A 20484-nucleotide genomic window follows, 5' to 3' on the forward strand; every position below is an offset into this window, starting at 1 on the left:
TAATTATTTGAGGAAAAGAGTTCTTTGAATTTTAAGAAATTTTATGAATTCAACTTTAATTTCCAATATTTTTTTTAGTTCTAAAACATATTTGAATCTATGAAATTCAGAATTAAGTAAATATTTAGATAGTTTAGGTCTATTAAATTTTATTACATTGAATAATAATACTCAGTGAATAGGATGCTTCAAGTATTTCTCTACAAAATAAAGGTAAAACTTGTTTAATAATTCTTAATTTAATCTAAATATAATAATATGTCATGTGAAATAAAAAAAAATTTGATGAAGATAAACTAATAAAGAAACTTGAAACAATTGTTTCAAAATTCATTGCTTACAACGCCATCTATTGTTAAGTAGCGAAAAATAAAACAAAAAATTAAACATTTTACAACGGTTACATCACAATTAAATTATTAAAAACAAAATGAAGCTTCAATTATTGTTGACTATCGTGCACTGACAGCAACTGGGTATCCAAAACAAATCCGTGTAAAGGGTCTGGCCGCTCGTTTCTAGTGCAACTAAACGCTTCTGAATGTATTTTTGTTCGCAACGAGAACTATATCCCAGAGGTATTGTGCACAAACCATTGCACTCAGTGGACCTAAAACAACAATTAAACGGAATTAAAATCTCTTTAAATCCAGAAAAACATTATTGTATTTGCTATTGGACTATAGATGTCGCTAGGCGTAATTTTTTTTACAAAAAGTGTAATAGATGGCGCTTCTGCTGTTTACGTTTCAAAAATTTAATTTGAAACAAATCTCATTTAAATATTAAAATAAGCTTAAATACATATAAAACTTACGCGCAAATTTCAGCGCGCACCAGTTGTGTCATATTATCTGCCATGTTGACAACGTATCGCCAGTTACCCTTGTTGTTGAGCGCCGCTCGGGGAGTGATGAACTGCGTCCTAACTCGGCACAACTCTTGTGTATTGTCCTGCGCTTGTCGCCTCGGTCGTTCAGCAGAGCTGTCCTCACTGTGAGAAGATAAATATGACACTAAATTACTTAAATAAATATCACCAGTGAATAGCTTTGTCTGAGAACTACAAATAAAAAAGTTAGGAATCTTATTATATAGTATTCAAAATGTATAAAATAAAAATAATAAAAATATCATTAGACGAAAAGTAAACATTATTATCACTTCTTATTAGTCTAAAGTCGAAATACTATTTTTATTCATATCCAAGTCTAAAGAACTAAGACTATAATACCACATGAAACTAAATAAGCAATGAAATTAACTTGATGCAATAGTGAATTATATTTAACTAAAAGATATACTTAGCCAATCCTAGAGCTATCCTGAGAGCCTCGGCGCCGGTTAGCTTCTTCTTTGAGGCCGCCTGCACCAGCTCGGCATTCCGGCGCCGGCGCACCGTGGTCGTGTGTGAGGGAAACGATATCGATCGTTGGATCGTCACGCCCCCAGACCGGTCAGGCGACATATACCTTGAAGAATCAATATTATAAATTCAACAAAGCGTTGTGATATTAAAGTAGCATGATACTGAAATTTTTCAAAGTTGTGTTGCAGTTAACGATAGATGTCGCTATATGGATCAAAAGCTATATATTTCCACAAGCGATAATGATGTACAGCTAAACAGATGAAATGAAGCTTTTAACTTAGCGTGACACTGAGTGTTCTAGTGATCTGTTTTGAAAGTTGCACAGGATTAACGATAATTGCAGTTAAAAAAATCAGACTTACTTCCACCATTCATTAGGGTTGTATTGACTGACGCTATCAGAGTCTGGTTGGCGGAACCACTCCACATCGTATCCGGGATATACGTTAGGCTCGTTCAGGAAGCCGTGCGTGTAACCCGGCGAGTGCGGAATCAACGTGTGATGCCTCAAGCCCTTCTTGGTGTAGTCGTACTGGCGATTGCGGTTCCAGTAGTTGCCACCTGACAAGTAATCATTGGAGGCAAACTTCGTGTTGTTGGACGGCAGGTACACGTTGTAAGGGGTTGGGTCAACAGGCGATGGCGGTTGCAGTGGAGTCTTGTCGGAGAAGGCATCTGTAAGTTTAAATTATATTGCCAATTTTTATTTTTAACTTACTATAAACAATTGATGAATATTTATCACACTTGGACACTTGGATACTTTATTCACAAAACTTTCGCTCAGACAGTTGGTTCACTTAGAATATAGAATAAGTATATAAAATTTAGAAGCGTCAATAGTTCGACCCTGGATCCACTTTTCAACTATTGTCGTGAATCGTATTTTAATAAATTCCGTTAATATTTATATACATTTAAAAAATACATATATACCTGGAGTGTATCGTCCATGAAACTTATGCACGTCTTTGTGGTGATGTGTGGTCGTTAAGGGATCGTGCACGAGTGAGATCTGGTCGACGTGCGGCAGTGAGTTAGGCCCGTAGCTATACGGGTAGCTGCCCTTCTTCTTGGCGTCGAACTCGTCTCGACTCTCATCCGACAGGAGTGTCCGGATGTCGTACTGTCCCGCTTCTATCAATTTGTGGATGACGTGTCTGAAAGAGGTAGTTATATATCTTAAAGGAACAATTCGTTTTTTCTAAGCGTAAGAAACGTTTTGTGACATACTAGGCAATATGATAATATTAAATCTAATGTAACGATTATAATAGTCACTAGTTAGCCTATTTACGACAGCATACTCACTCCGGGTATGGCTCCGGGTGCAGACAATATGTGAGGCCAGGCTGCGCGCAGGGCGGGCTGCGGCCGGGTGGCGCGGGCTCGAACCCGCACTGCTGACCGTACGGGCAGCTGTACCCGTCACCACCACTCACCAACCACATTATCTATAAAATAAGTATTATTTTTTAAAAAAAACATAATAAATTTCTAATATACCTGTATATTATATTTATTATGAGCATTCTAACGTGGGCTTCTGAGACCAAAATCTCTTATTAAATAAGATATTGTGAACTAGCGACTTTTAAAAAAATCGGTGTCTGTTTACAACTTTGAAAACGGAAATGGTAAAAACTAAAACTGCCTGTCTATCCATAAAGATTTCAGATAAGAAATACAAAAGAGTTTTTATTCTCGTTTTCAATTTAATTTAAAATTCGAATAAGGACTTAAATAGCCACTTAGCATAGCAGGAATTAAATAAAATTAAAAAAAAAATTAGAGATTGGATGATAATATTACGCTGAGTCATCTAGACAGGGCAAATAATTTGGCACAACCCGTGTCATTATCTTACGCAGTCCGCTCTGGTCTCGCCTACATACAAGCCGACACCTTTCCCAATAGAAGCGACTCAGTTAAATACAATAGAACCGACCATATAATCAATCTGTACGTGAAATAAATTGAATCACAGTAAGGGTACAGTTATAATGCAAGCGCTTAACTGCAAGATGTCTGCGAAGCGATTTTAGAAAAAGTCACGAGTCGAAAAAATAAAATAAAAATAGTGAAATACTTTATATCATTCATTATATTTGTTATTTATATTGCTGACTGGCGTGTTATAAAAAACGCCATTATTAAAGTAAATTTTCTGTCACAAAAATCACATATTTCCATTCTAATTTTGAATTACGTGTACTCTTTAGAAATGGATTATCCACAATTTTTGTTTTTAAATATTTCCTCGTCCGGTGACAGTGTATCCACACACCGGAAGCCTTGCATTCAAGTTCATTCGCTGCGTAGCCTCCGGCACCCGACTGACTTTTAAAGAATTATTGTCAATGTCAATTGCAGTTACGAATGTCATAAAAAAATCAAGTAACAGAGCAATAAGTTATACAAACTTAAACGTGAATCTTTGATCTATAACAATTTTAATGTACTAATTATGTTTTTTAAATATATTGTTATATTGTTATATGTTACCTTAAGAAAGTATAAATATAGACATTTTATAAAAAAACATTTCGACCAGCAGCCTTATCTTAATCTTGTTACCTAAACCATTTCAATTTCTTTATCAAAATATATAAAAGTTTTGTTAGTTATTAAAAAAGCCTCAAGAATTTCTACCATGAAATAGTTGCCATTTACAATCTGCTAAATCCTAAAGGTATATTATAGATAAGGAAAGATCTAGAAATGAAGTCACGAAAGAATACGAACATATGCAACTAGCGCGTACAGTGATATCGAAGAGACTACCAATCCATTATTCAAGACGTAAGGATAGTTGTAGGGGTCGTTGACCTTTACTATTAGATTTGTGAGTTCCTTTATTACAAACCGTTCGGGAAACCGTGGGAAGTGTCAGCGATATGCGGACAGCGTCAGATTAGTAGGTAAGCCGCTTTCGTTTGTGTGAGCTGCATGCCTGATGTAGTGACACCTTTATTGCTATCTTTCGACGCTTCCTCCACCGTTTTTGCCAATCGAATTACGAACGGATCAAATAATATTAAATGGTCGTTATGAATGTAAGAAGGAACTATTTATCTATATATATAAAAGAAAGTTGTGTTAGTTACACCATTTATAACTCAAGATCGGCCGAATCGATTTGACTGAAAATTGGTGGGCATGTAGCTTAGAACCAGGAATAGGACATAGGATCATTTTTACCCCGTTTTCTATTTTTTATTCCGCGCGGACGGAGTCGCGGGTAAAAGCTAGTTTAGTATAATAACGAAAAAATATAAATATACTTTCAGAGTAATAAAATAACGTCGTGTAAGTTGTTAAACTCGTGGGGCTACAAACAATTACTTGTATTAAAATACAATCCATAACTCCATCATCCCTAAATTTCCCTAATGCGTGTATTTCGTCAGTGTAACCTCAAAGTTAGTTCATAATCAAAAAATATCAGACAAATTCAAAGCAAAACTTGCCAATAATTTTTAGATAACTTAATAGGTTATTTCTCTGTAACCAATGTACATAATATTAAGGCAAAGTTGACGAAATACATTGCAGTGAAAAAGTGATTAATTATACCTCTTAGCACATAAGTAATTAATGAGAGAATAATTAGATATTGTGTCAAGACCGAGAGAACGTACCTTTATTTATAATATAATTAATTATAATTATTCATTATGTTTTATTTCTGTTAATTAAGACAGTATTGAATAAGGAAACGTACGTAATGTTCTGTGTGGTATGCCGCAAGGATTTATTATTTATAATTAACATTCATATACGTAGTCTAGTGGTTAATTTTGCTATCACACTTACTACGTTCTTTATGTTTTTTTTTCGTTATTAATTATTTTTACAAATAACATAATACAATATTGCAGATTTATACAATGGTACTTTGAACGTTAATTCGGATATTTATTTACTAAAAAACATATTCTAAATGTTTATGATGTACAATTTTTTTATTAGTTAAGATATATGAGATTGTTTATTTTATTTATTTTTATTTGATAAAGTACACCTTTTTGTAAAACAAACTTTTGCTATAAAATCCACAGGGGGCTCGAAAACATGACTGTCATATAAATTCAATCATAATTTTGCAACCGCCTGTACAATCTGACACATATTTTTTTTGGCTAGAAAATTCTTCTGCGAAACTATAGTTCCCCGATAAGATTCCGATTTGGAAATATAAAATAAAAAAGAGACTAGCGGCTCTCCGCGTCTGCGTATATACTGCGTTATTAAAGAAAAATATTATTATATTAGTAGCCTATGTATTCCATTGATCGAGATCCATGTAGCTGTTCTGGAGATATCTTTTAACAAATATCCATCCATCCAAGCTTTAGAATTTAGTAAGAAGTAAGATATATAAGATTGAAGACAATATCCTTAAAACGTTAAAACAGTTACTACAAACTCTTGTATCAGAATCGAAGCAATAAAACAATGGTCTTATGTAACTAGTATGTAAATACTAGAAATGTGATAGAAGACCTATCTGTTACGATAGACTCCCAAGAACATTATAATTATGCAAAAACTAAACCGGAAATATCAGAGGTGTTACGCTCGTCTGTGAACTGCATTGTGATGTTACGGAGACTTGCAAAATTATAAGATTACAAGACGGTGACTGTAGTATTCGTCCATTATATTTGGCTCGCCGACGTACTACCACGTGCTACCGGTCCAACCGACTGAGCCCGACTGAGACCGACCGCCTCCCTACCTCGGTAGGTAATACCTTTAGTACAGGTGTACCGGCTTGCACTTGTGACGTATACGCTCGAGACAAACGACACTCTGTTTACATACACTACATCCCTTCCTTATTTTAATTTATTTGGTCTTTGTATGTATACTTGTATTTCATCGTAATTAAATCACTAGGCGTGTAGGTATAGCAGTAATCTTTATATATTCTGTAACATTGTTATTTGATATCATAAATTTCTCTACACTTTTACATATAAACTAATTTTGTTAATTTGATTAACTTTGATTCAATGATCAGTTATAAATTCACTTCACAAATGTTTTCACAACAACCACATACATATTTATTTTAATCTGATACCATATTGTAATTATCTTCCTTATTTAAATTATTTCTTTCTTCTCATTGTCATTTAGAACTCGCCAGTGTCCCTCAATTCTTTTTAAATTAACTACATTTCGCCTTGATCACACTCAACGGAACTAATCCCGTAAAATCATTCCGAGCTCTTTTTTTTTTTTTTTTTTTTATTTGATTTGTTTATATATATATATATTATTACTAGTAATGCAACGGGAGCGTCTTAGCGGAACCCGAAACGGAAACAGATGTCAAAAGCAAACTTCAGCAGAAACGAACATGAAAACGAATGCAGAAACAGAAGTCTAAATAATATGAAAAACATATTTACAAAGGCTAGCGTGGTTGACCATGGCCCTATCACCCCCAACATGGGAGAGGCTCCGAGCCTCTCGGCAGGGACGCATAGTGAGCTGATGATAATAATGATGATGACATATTACATGGTTATCAGTTGTTCAAAAGTACATTTAATAACTCGTAAGTATGAAATAGTCACATGTTGCCAGCTGTCAAATTTAATATGGACAATAACTAGACCGTTTACTCCAGCAAGAGAAACCGATTGCTTCAAACAACAGCAAAATAATACGCTCTTAAATTCACGAAAAAGTACATAAACAAACAAATGCCGTAAGGCCGTGCACGGACTGGGCGTCTCGAACCGCGCATGTGTAACTCTTAGTCATCGTAAACTTACGTTTGTATCTCCGTTGTAAAAGTAGCGGAAACAAAGGCAGAGATCCGTTACATCACTAATTATTACTTGTCACTTTACACTTAGTATGTAATTTTCTTTTGCAATTATGTATGTCTCAGTGAGAATTTATATGTGAAAACTTATATATTAGACTAGCTGTGTCCGCGTGAAATACCATCTCGGGTAGCATTTTTTTTTTTTGTTAATTATTTTACTTAACCGACGTGCTATGATTTGTCGTATGAATGTAGAAGACATAGAAAGAGGTGTGCCAGGACCGCGCCAAATGTAGGTCCTGGGTCTCAGCCTACCCCTCTGGGTTACGGGTCGTGAATTATGTTGTTCCTGTGGTATTTTAATTAAACTTATAAAAACTTATTCCAAAAGTATTAAACTTACAAAATATTCACAAACACATCTTCCCATAAAACTTTCATTCCCTATTCCGTTTTGTTACATTGCAACCTTGAGGCTAAAACTTTTACAACTACTGTGGCGCGCGGCTGCACAGAATTAAAGGAATGTATTACTTCGTTAATTTTCAATTAGTATACAGATCTTGATAACTATTTCTTTGTTTAAAGGATAACCCCTGAATTGAAGTAAGTCCCTTTCTTTATGTCCTACTTCCGTCCTCATACGTATTAAGGAAATTATTGTTGCCAAACTTCAAATTCCCTAAAAATCGAGAAATAATTTATATATTTTTTTTCTTTTTTAGAAAAAATGAAAGTCGACTTCATAAAAACAGTGTCAAACATAATGCACTAAAAGTAACAAAACAATGTCATGAAAACTCTCAAAAGTAAGAAAGCTCTCTTCTTTCTTGTAACATGTCTATATTGTATAATTATTGTTATCTTGGAGTCAGTTTCGGCCTAAGTAGGGATATAAACGGAACTAGGTCTAAACATCTCAAATATAAAATGTCACTTATTAACTCATTTAGCATTATTATAATTATAAAATAATTCTTGTAATTCCAAGCCACCAAAATGTAATAAACTGGCTATTTCCTACCCAATGTCGTCAATACCTGTTGCATTCATATATAATATATAAATAGTATTCACTTCCAGCTTACTCTGACGGATGTAGTTTCTTTTTCGTATTCAAACCTTTCCAACGTAAGTTGGGCCAAATTAGCGTGGTATCTAAAATTTAAGTTTTCTTCTACGAAATACTATCAATGATCAACTATGCTGTTTCCATGTTATACATGACCACATCGATTTAACGATCAGCTATGCTGCTTTCGTGTTATACACGACCTCATCGATTTAACGATCAGCTATGCTGCTTTCGTGTTATACACGAACTCATCGATTTAACGATCAGCTATGCTGCTTTCGTGTTATACACGACCTCATCGATTTAACGATCAGCTATGCTGCTTTCGTGTTATACACGACCTCATCGATTTAACGATCAGCTATGCTGCTTTCGTGTCATACACGACCTCATCGATTTAACGATCAGCTATGCTGCTTTCTTGTCATTTATTTACTTAACCTTATCGATTTAACGATCAGCTATGCTGCTTTCTTGTCATTTATCTATTTAACCTTATCGATTTAAAGATCAGCTATTCTGCTTCCATGTCATATATCTTAATATATATGAATCTCGTGTCAAAATGTTTGTCCTCAATGGACTCCTAAACCACTTAACCGATTATAATAAAATTCGCACACCATGTACAGTTCGATCCAACTTGAGAGATAGGATAGTTTAAATCTCGAATTATAGTCGCAATTTTAATTTATTGCTAATTATTTGTGTGTTATTATTTGACAGTCACAATTATCTGTTAACTCCAAATGATTCTAACAGATGTCGATACCTTTCGACTGGGTTGAGTAAGTAATCAATAGATGGCGCTGCTATGGTAAATCTACGAACGTGTCATATAAGCTTATAAACTGCGCGCGGACGGAGTTGCGGGCGACAGCTAGTATATATATATACATGAATTCATCGATTTAACGATCAGCCATGCTGCTTCCATGTCATATCCATGACATAATCAATTTAATGATCAACTTTATGCTGCTTTGTAATCAGGCGCAAGTGCTGATTAAGTGGAAATCTACGATTAAGTGCAAATTTACACTTTAGTGTACCTAGTTTGTTACACATAACTTAAGTTTGAAAGAGATTAACATATAGAAAATTATTATTTAATTCATACTACAGTCCATCAATACACTGTCAGTCACGCAAAGGTCGAAGACAGTCTTAGGATGTAGTTGTAAATTATTAAAAATGCATTTGATTATTGTTTTAGGTCGTTCGTGCAATCATAAAATATATGTATGTCTAATTAATTTCTAGGGTAGTAAATAAATATTTATTTTATCATCATAATAGTTCAATATTTTCTTAAACATCATTCGTCTCTTGCTAATCCGAGTAAGTTTTTTATCAATACATCGGAAATCAATCTGTCACTTGCACGTGTCATTCATTATGACTCATCATAGTGCACTTTGTAGTAAACAACTTAAACCAAAATTAATATTGTGATAACCAATTATTGTGATCTTATTTCGATATTTGGTTTAGTTTACATTTCAACCGTTTGTAAAATATTCACAGCTAGTAACGTCTTTAAGCCATATTTTACAAATAAGTATCATATGCGAACAAAGAAAATCGTTGCTCATTTTGGCAATCAATAGCTTCCATTTTAAATTATTTTTAATTGGGTGCACGTAAGGCCAAATAATATTAAGAATAATTTTGACGGTCAATTATTGAAGTTTTCTTTATTAATCATACACACTAGTCTCTTCCTTCGTTTTTTTTTTTTTTTTTTTTTCCAAATACAATTTATTATCGTACTCACTGTTTTATCCTCGTCGCCAATGTAGTATTCGTCCATTATATTTGGCTCGCCGACGTACCACCACGTGCTACCGGTCCAACCGACTGAGCCCGACTGAGACCGACCGCCTCCCTACCTCGGTAGGTAATACCTTTAGTACAGGTGTACCGGCTTGCACTTGTGACGTATACGCTCGAGACAAACGACACTCTGTTTACATACACTACAGTGACTAATACTTATTGAGTTAAAGTTTGACGCACAAATTCGTTCACATAGTTTGTTTAAGAGTGTGTCTTTTTTACCCGACTGGTATGAGGGTAATATATTTTGGGCGTATGTAGTCAATCTAACTTGAATTCTCTATCTAACTTAACAAATTAGTATAATTTTATTAACGTTATGTATGTCAAATCCCTTGTGACGTCTTATAGTCCACAGCTTTATTTGGCGAGTGAGACATTATTCTATTCGTATTATTTTGCGGTGTGTTATAGAGATGCATCCAGTCAAGCTTGTTGTTTTTTTTAATATAAACTAAACTATTATTATATAAATAAAGTCATAAATAAATGTATTAAGAAAGTGACTACACAAAAAACATAACAAGATTGTATACACATTTAAAAGCGAAACCAGAAGATAACGACGGATGCTCTTTTGAATGTTGAGTGACGAGACGCGGCCACGTGTTGTGAAATATAGTAAACAAAACACATTTCAAAACGTTGTTGAAGTAATTTTTATACTAAAACAGTTTTATATCTTCTCTCCATATTAAGCTCAGTGCCTGTAAAACTGCAAAAACAAAATGTTACGAGAAAGAAGCTCCAATAGCTTAATGGTTTAGGGTATAGACTACCCATCACTGGCGTGGGTTCGATTCCATTGAACTAGTGTCATCTGTCCACAAGCTTAGAGCTTATTAGAACTGGTTGCAAGTAATATTAGTAAACTCCAAATAGTCAATTAACGTTTTAAATAAAACAGTCTTAGAAATACTATAAATGCGAATGTTTAGATGGATGGATGGATGGATGTTGGTTTCTAGATATCTCCTAAACGACTAAACGTATCTCACTGAAATTTGGCATATCTGGAAGAACTTATAGTTGACTAATTAACTTTTTTTTAAATTCCATTTAAAAGAAGTCGCGGGCGACAGCTAGTTATATAGAATTCGCGACACTTGTTAAATACGTGACATATAAAATCCAATTTACAATTATGTTATTTTTATTATATTGGTGACGTAAATTGGTTGTTACTATAATAAATACAAGATACTGAGAAGCTAGCAGTGGGTGTATTGTTTATTAAAAACTGTAACAGTTGCGCTATTATTTCAAATATTTTTTTTAATAAATGTGTAATTATTTTGTTCTCAGAAATGTTAATGATACAATTTATCATTGATTGACGTATCTGTTACATGGTGATATAATATCCTTAAGTTATGCTTAAGTAATAGATTTATTATGTTAAAAGTCTAGTAAAAATTGTGCTTATTAATATTTTTTTCCTCTAAACACATGTAATTCAAGTGTTACTTTGAAATATATAAATGTACTTACGTTTATAATTTCAAGCAGTAGAATTCAGAAACTATGAACTTTCATTTTCCAAAATGTAGACACACTTCACGAATTAAAATGCAGCTTTTCTTTTATTATTATGTGTGTGTAATAACGAAATGAAAAAGATCACTGCATCCTACTATTTCAGTGTCTATGTATGCATTATATTTGTCAACGGCAGAGACGAAATAACCTTCTAGTACTGGTGTTGATGTAAGTATTAGCTCATTTCAGCAACTAATGAATTGTTAACTCTAGATCTGAAACAAGTACGAGCCACGCCTTCACAATTAGATTCGTGACCTGACCGCGGCCGAACGAAAGCGACTGTCCAAGGATACTTACGTACAGAAGTGTCTATGTCACTTCCGACTTAGCGACACAAAATGCTAATTCACGAACCCTTCATTTAGCCTTGCTAATCAAGCACGCGCGATTGTAACAAATGATTTAATATCAAATCATTGTCTTGTCAATTGATTTTATTTGTATTAATTATTGTTAATCCTTTGTCTTATGTTGCTAATTTATTTTTTGTTATGATTGTTATGTAATGTAAAACGCTCAAATAAAACCCGATTGTACAAAACAGTTTTTGTGTGTTTGTACATGTACACAGGTTATGGTGTACAACAATAGAAAGATAGCTTATCATTATAAGAATATGAAAAAACAAAAAAAGAAATTATCACGACTTTAATTAAACTAGATTAGGCAAAAATAAATATATGAAAGTTTCAACCTAAGTTAATACTGTACAAACTCAATTATTTACAATTGTCAAATTGGAATTCAACCCACAGCTGATACGGATCGTTTAAAATGTCGAATAGACTGAACATACATAGCTCAAAGTTTTACGTATTCAATAACGACAAGCTAAGCTTTATTTTATAAATTACTAACTATCAACTTGATCTGCGCGCAATAAAAAAAAACTTAATAAGTAACTTATGTGTTCTTCCAGAATATGTTCTACGTCTGAAATGTTCTCAAATTTCATCAAGATCCATTGAGCCGTTCCTTCAAATAAACATCCATCCATCAATCGATCCATCTAAACATTTGCATCTATAATATTAAATATAGTTAATATAGTAAGAAGTAAGAAATAAAATATTGCTACTTCCAGGAAATAAATATTTCTGTCACTTATTCTTACGAATAACTTAAGTTACTGACACTTGGAATTTGTTCCATATTTATATTGTTATAGTCAAGTTTTATGTCTTAATGTACAGGAAGAAAAAAGTATCACCGCGTGCAAAAGTTTTAATTTTTATAAGTTGCAAAATGACAGTGTTTACGTAGATTTATTGTGTAAAATTAATAAAAAGAAATATATTTAAAATGTATTTTTATGAACTCTAAAGGAACACTCGTTTTCATTCTTTTTCCTCGTACTAAATATCAAAGATAAATTCTACTATATCTAAGGGAAAATTGTATATTATGCTGTTGAAGACTTCAAAAATATGCTAGGCTACAAGGAAAACTGTATTCATGTAATACTTAGTACAGAGAAGTGTTACACAAATAGAGGGGAAAAGATTACACGCCTATTGCATTACACATCCGACTTACGTTAGGTTAGGCAAGCACTTTTGTGCGCGACTAACCAGCCTCGCTCCACTTGCATATCGTTTGGGGACAAAGACTTGGCCGCGAATGTTAATTTGTACGCCGTATCCTTTCTGTTCCGTGCTTACTCATGCACTTGCTCGACTTCTAATTCAATCTCTAATTGGTGAAATTAATCATAATATTCTAATAATAATCTCTTTAATTGTGTTTTATTTTACAACTTAAAATATCTAACATAAAATTCTCGTGTCACAGTTTTCGTTCCCGTACTCCTCCGAAACGGCTTGACCGATTCTCATGAAATTTTGTGAGCATATTGAGTAGGTCTGAGAATCGGCCAACATCTATTTTTCATACCCCTATTAAGTTTTTTTAACTGCGCGCAGACGCAGTCCCGGGCGACAGCTAGTATTAATATAATCATTAATGCATCAACTTTGCACTCCTTTTTAAAAATTATTGCGTGAAGGAATAATCGTGAAATTTACGCATGTAATGCAATAATCGTGGAGAAATATATTAAGATATTTTTAATACTTTTTAATATGTAACTTTTATACGTGTGTTTCAGAAGTGGAAACTCGTAACAAGAAACGGTCACAACAAAAGTTTAACACACTCGCCTGTCGTAGATCTAATTTACATGACGTTTACATTTCAATGCTATAAAAAGTTTTGATAATTCCGTTTTCTTTTATTGATTGCCTTATATAGATTTAACGTATCCGGGACTAGAGCAATAGCAGTATTCAAGTTTTTTCATATTGTGTGCATTGAGAATGATTTGCAAAGAATTTATAATAAAATATAAAATATTAATTGCTGCTGAAAAATAAATGAAACAAAAATATATTTACATGGGAAAATATAGAAGTCCAATGACATCGGTTTTTGATATGAAATATTACTGTTGGCTCGCCTCCTCAATAAAGTCTATCGTTTGCCGTAACGTCAAATCGCATGAAACTTTTTTATGCATGAAATAGTTACGACATTATAACAATATCTGTGTGCCGTCCTATGATTCAAAAATAAATAATCTTATTACTTGAAATTAATAAGTTAATGTAACCAAAAGCTAAAAAGTGCTTGGTTTTAAATACTTTTGTGCTCCTTTTTTTCAGTCAGAACTATATTTGTGCTTTTACAAAGAGCTGTAACGACTCGATAAATCGTCGTGTGAAGGTCGTCGCCGTGTCGTGCGCTCTAATTACAATTGGTATTGTGATTAAATCGTGTCAAGATATATATCTAATTATGCAATTTATATAATGAGCTTGTCATATCCTATAATGAATATTTGTCTGTCTATATATTCGTTAGTTATTTAGAATGTGCACGAAATCCTTGTTAGTGCGGTGCATAAATTTAGAATAGGCTTTGCCGTTTACTTTTAATTAGTTCAATGATAAAACTATGCCATTGTCATTTCATACAGTATTACAATTTACTAGCTTAAAGCAGCTTGCATTATAACGTCAAATAAAATGTATAATAAAAAAAACATAAAGATATAGTGCAAGAAAAACAAAAACAGTTTTGTTTAAATTTTTTAATTACTAATATATAGTTCAATTACTAATTTTCTTGCTTGTGTTCGAGGTCTATTCGATTATTCGATACTCGATATATTTATGTCACAGACTGCGTGTAAATGCCCGGCATATCAGTTGAATTATGTCCAAGGTTTTATACAGTAAAAAACCTATTAAGGAAGTGAAATATTTTTCAATGACGCAAAAAATCTTTGCACTGTTGATATAATTACAACTAAACGGCCATAATTCGTTCTGGTAGCCGGAATAAGACACCAGACTATGTTATTATAAAATAACAAACTGAATAATTTAGACAGGTATATCATAGTAACTGGTCTACAATTTGATATTAAAGCTAGTTATATTACATTCGAAACTACATAAGAATTTTAATTTTATAAGTACTCATAAGTATTTTATATTACGTCAAATAATTTTAAAATAATTATCCTTACGATAATACCAATAAAGAGTAGTTCTTCGTCCAATAAATATATTTAGCACAATTTAACCATGTACTAAACTTGAAGTACAGTCAGGGCCCTTCACGGTGTTACTAATAAACGAAAATATTGAACTCGCAACGAGAATAACTCAGCCCTTTCTTACAAAATAACCAATAAGATAGACTGCTACCGGGAAACCTGGCTGTATTCAACCTAAACTCACTGGCATTGCGCAAACAACGGCATAATAGTAAGTAATTTGTCGGTCAGTAGGACCGAACATTTTATTACTTTTAGGGTGGAATACCGCCAGATTTCTCGATAGTACTACAACTACAACTGTAAAAGTGAGTTTTCATCACCGAAACACATGTACAAAACACTGCCACCTCAGTCTCTCTCTTTGAATAGAGTTTACAATATTTATATATTTAGTCATTTTGCATATTTCTCAAATTTTTATCAAATATACTTGACGAATAGCAAAATTGGAATTCTTGTTAGCGTTTCTCTAAATTTCGCGGCTTACATAAATATCATCTAAGGCTGTACGCCCATGAACTTGTCGACACGCACTTTCTTTTTGACATATATTAATGAGATGACATCTGCTATTTGAATCATTAAGTTGTTATTTAATGATTCAGATACCATGTTTGTAGTTTGTCGTTAACAATTATAAATCAAATAAAATCTATTTATGCATTAAATTTATTTTTATCAACTTTTCACAATAATAAAAAAAGAATAAATAATAACTTGAAGGGTTTTAACAGTTTTTAAACGTTAAATACGTCGTTTTTGTTCTTATTTGCTTTAGTTAACTTTTACTAATAGTAAATTAACAAATTAATAGGTACTTATGTGCAATATGAAGTAGAATTTAGTTACAAAACTAAATATTTATGCAAGTTAAGAACTAGATATGTAATTATACTTGATTATGTATATTCATTTTAGTTTTGCACATTCGTCACGGAGTAGATTCAGAACGGAAATATCTTAGCTTATCTCTATCTGGAATGTTCTTTGGTGAAATTTGGTGAAATCTGTATTTTTCATTAAAATTAGAAAGAATTTAATTAAATAACATCGCTTTGTAACGTCCGCTCGATGATCAATCATTCCGTCTCTTGGTTAGGAATTTATTTGAATTTTATAATTAGGCTGTATATTTTAGTACAGTAGTGTTGTTTTAAATTTATCGATACTTACAAAAATACATAAAAAAATGCATTTAAATGTGCTCTTTATAAAAATAATACATACGTAAAGATTTAGAATTAGATAGAAGCAGCACCTACTGTTTTTTTTTCTAGTATTGAAATATTATTAATGCTTAATTGGTAGTTGACTATCGATTTAATAATGAAACTAAACTAAAAAAAAAAATTAATAAAAAAAATTTAGCAATAATAATAACAATATGAATGTCTGACGAGCAAAAGGAGAGAACAAGATGTAAAAATTGCGAGGGAGATGTGCCAGTACTTTTCCATACCGAAGTATTAACTCTGGCTTTCTCTGAACTAAGGTTTGATAGCTTATTTATTTGTTAATTTACTTTATTAAAGTCTTGGTAACAAAGCTGTATAATTTTACTAATATTACAAATGCGAAAGTTTAAACGTACGGTTGGATGGATGTTTGTTAGCAAGATATGTACAGAATGGTTCAACGAATCTCGCCGCTATTTGGCATAGATGTAGAACATAGTCAGAGAGAACTCAGGCTAATTTTTTTTTTAATTCCGAGCGGTCAATATTTCGGGCAAAAGTTTTATCGATATTAATCTATATTCAAACATTACAACCGAAAATTGTTTGAATGTTGTAAATCTTCGGCTTGGAATGAAAGCTAGTCTCATAATTTAGTCGTCATATAATACGACAGATGTGCGGTTGAATATTACATTACGTGATTATACGAGTAAGTCTGTAGTAGTAATTGATTGTATATTATATACTTAAGTAGTCTTAAAAGTACATAAACTTTGAGATTATCCAACGATGTCTCAAACTATCGGGCAATAAATTGCATTTAATTTAATTCGCTTTTAAAGAGTTATGTTCTTGAGTGTGTATTCATATGATTTAATTAGATCTTAATAACATGTGAAGATGTTAGGATTTTTTATAAAAAACAATCACGGTCAAATATTTAATATGTTAGTCAAATAGTCGAGTTTCACTTGACAACATCTTCATTAGACGTTAACTCGAGTTAAGCAATCGGCCCGCACTGTACTTTCACACATGTTTCAAGGACAATCAATTGCTTCAAGTACATAAGCGACAATTTGACATTATTTGCACAACAAAATCTTCATTGAACGTAGTCATTGCACTTGTTAAATGTGACGAAACTGTCATAATATTGAACACATGATGGTATTTTCGTCACTTGTTAACTAGTTGATGTTTTTCAAATTAATTTCAGGATTTCACAAATTAAATTAGGACTTTTGTACGTAATTTACATTCACCTGTCACACACACAAAGTTTACGATACATTTTCCAATCGAAGTGATTGCAACGACAGATATTGCTTTGAAAATAGTCGAAATTTATATAAAAGGTATTCGACTTTCAAAATATCTATGCCATTTGTACCAAAGTATCTATATCGTAATATCTTCAGTATTTAATGAAAGGATAAACATTGTGTTAGACAGATTAACATTTAGAATTAAATTAAATTAGGCTATGAGAATGTTATCAACACTTTAAAGTTAACCTTTTAAGTAACAAGTAAGCGGCATTTGTACAGCACTCGGCACGCGATGTGACATCCATCATTGCTAAGTAAACTACACCAGTTAACTTAGATAATTTATTACTTAAATGATTAAGAGCACGTAAAACATTCCAAGTTAGATATAACAAACATTAACATCTTATAGCTTTTGGCTTATGGCAATTTAAGATACTAGCTGTCCATAATTCCGTCCACATAATTTCATATAGAAAAATCTACTAGTCTTCTAGTTATTTAAAAAAAAAATGGGACCCATCTGCAAGCACTTCCTTTCGATTAAAATATTTTTTATCAAAATCGGACCACCAGGGGCGGAGTTTCGCGGTAACACACAAAAAAAAATACAGTTGAATTGATAACCTCCTTCTTTTTGAAGTCGGCTAAAAAAAACCTAAAGTTATTTTCTGCGGCAGATTTTTGTTAAATTACTACTGCTATACGCCCAAAGCTTGTGCTACCACGACTCAGACCACTGGATCAGTAATCCATTAGACTATTGGCACTAAATGTCAGATACATTTAAGATGGCATATATTTGAGTTATTAAGAATAGTAAAATGACATGAATTTCAATAGCTTGCAACTGTTTCACAGCGACATACTGTGAGAATGTATTGATTTTAGAGCGTACTATCTTAAACAAATACAAGCTAGTATTGTGTCGCGACCTCTATCGCGAAAGGTCTGTGGTGTCTTCTTAGAACGTATTCAAATCATTAGCATTTTCGGTTACGAATAATATTTTATTTTATTTTCAAGAAAAACTTTCTGAAAAATCGTTTACGTAAACATTGAAACAATGACATTCACATTGTTGTAAAGAGACTTGAAATGATCGCATAATATTAGTACTAACTAATATCTAGTTGTTTGGGTTGTCTAGTCTATGGATACTTCTTAATTTGATATGAGATACACAATAAAAGACTGCTCAAATCTATATATATATATATATATATATATATATAAAAAGACTGTTACCCCGTTTTCTATTTTTTATGCCGCGCAGACGGAGTCGCGGGTAAAAGCTAGTAACGAATAAATTAAACTATTGACTAGCGTTGCCACGCGTCCGGATAAAGCCGGACATAGATAAGCTTTTTGATTGCGTGTCCGGCCAAAATAAACGGTTTTCCGGCTATTGTTAGTTTTTACATTTCCCAAACGAGAGTGTACCTATTAATATTGAGACAAAATCCTAAATAATATAGGGTCCGACCTTTCTACCCAAATGTCCGGTCAAACTGGCTGGTCTGTCCGGCTAGTAGGGTAAGCTAGCTTAATTAGGGTAGGCTCCGAGCCATTCGTTGGGGACTTATAGTGAGCTGATGATGATGATGAAATCATTCTGAGTATGGCAGTAACATTTACTTAATAATCTGATAGAGAATTAGAAAGACATGTCTAAGTATTTACATGTAACAGAATATGCAAGGCCTGTTATTGTGATTTATTAATAATAGATAACAAAATATACATATGTATTTCTTATGAACACACTAATGCTTTCTCGGCGTGATTAATCATTTGTAATTTATTTATAATATTTATTTATATTCATTGTATTTAAAATGGCCGTGAGTTGTCGCGTTTCCAGGAATCTTAACCAACATCGGCTAGACAGAACATGTTTAATTTATTTTATATTGTCGAAATGTAATATCTAAGTTTTATCGAAATTATTTACAAATGTAAGAAACACTCAAAGGCATGTATTGATAAGATTTTTGCTTTCAGTAATTGCTAGTTATATTATAACCTCCATTACATGCCGAACAAAATTTTGTATTTCGGTTGCTAGGCAACCATTCCAATCTCAGCTCAATCCTCTATGTTTGCGTTGTATGCCTTGTTAGGTGGAAACTAGGCCGCTCTTAAATCATTTCCAAATGTCATATATCCGCTAACATAAAACTTTTATTTAATTGCACAATCTTGACTTATACACGAAATATGTAAATCGTTGTAGCGAAAATTATGTGCCAATTGTTAATATTTAAATAAATTAGTTACATTGATGATGCTTAATGATGATGCTAAATGTATGAAGAATTTTAAGGTAACATTAATGTTTTTAATTTATTCCAAATCCCATTTATTCAAATTGTAGATACAAAAATAGTTTTTTTTATTAAGACAAAGTGTTAATCTCCTGACACATTCATAAGTTGTTTAAATGTATGCAACGTTTGCTCATTTGTAACCTTATAATATAAAAAAGAATTTAAAAGGTATTGTAACTAAACCATAGATTGTCATTTTGTTTAATGTAAGTGATACAAACACGCATTTCTAACTTTACACCAACGAGTTATCTAATTACAATAATACAACTTTTCAACTACGAATATAGATATTGGGTAAAACAAGGAAAAGAATTTATGCAACTTATAATTTACATTATGTTTTTAAAAGTCTGTCAATCACAAAAAGACATGACAATCGCATCGACATGTTTTTTCTTTTAGAAATTTCTAGCCTTTACCCGCTGAATAAAAAAAATGCACACAAGATAAAAAAGTTCCTATGTCCATCTCCTAGTTCTAAGCTACCACTCCATCAATTTTTAGGTAAAGCAGTTCGACCGATCTTG

General features: G+C 32.5%; 1 protein-coding gene across 1 annotated transcript; it reads right to left on the minus strand.

Moving 5' to 3' along the window:
* Window positions 1–378: 378 nt before the first annotated feature.
* On the minus strand, window positions 379–2826 carry LOC106710958 (protein spaetzle 5). Its single transcript, XM_014503151.2, has 6 exons — window positions 2684–2826; window positions 2309–2532; window positions 1735–2047; window positions 1305–1472; window positions 818–994; window positions 379–610 (listed from the first exon to the last, which is right to left on the minus strand). The coding sequence occupies exons 1-6, from the start codon at window positions 2821–2823 to the stop codon at window positions 439–441; spliced, it is 1194 nt and encodes a 397-aa protein (XP_014358637.2). The 5' UTR covers window positions 2824–2826; the 3' UTR covers window positions 379–438.
* Window positions 2827–20484: the final 17658 nt, after the last annotated feature.

This window comes from Papilio machaon, chromosome 6 (assembly GCF_912999745.1).
Source record: "Papilio machaon chromosome 6, ilPapMach1.1, whole genome shotgun sequence".
NCBI classification, from domain to species: Eukaryota; Metazoa; Arthropoda; class Insecta; order Lepidoptera; family Papilionidae; genus Papilio; species Papilio machaon.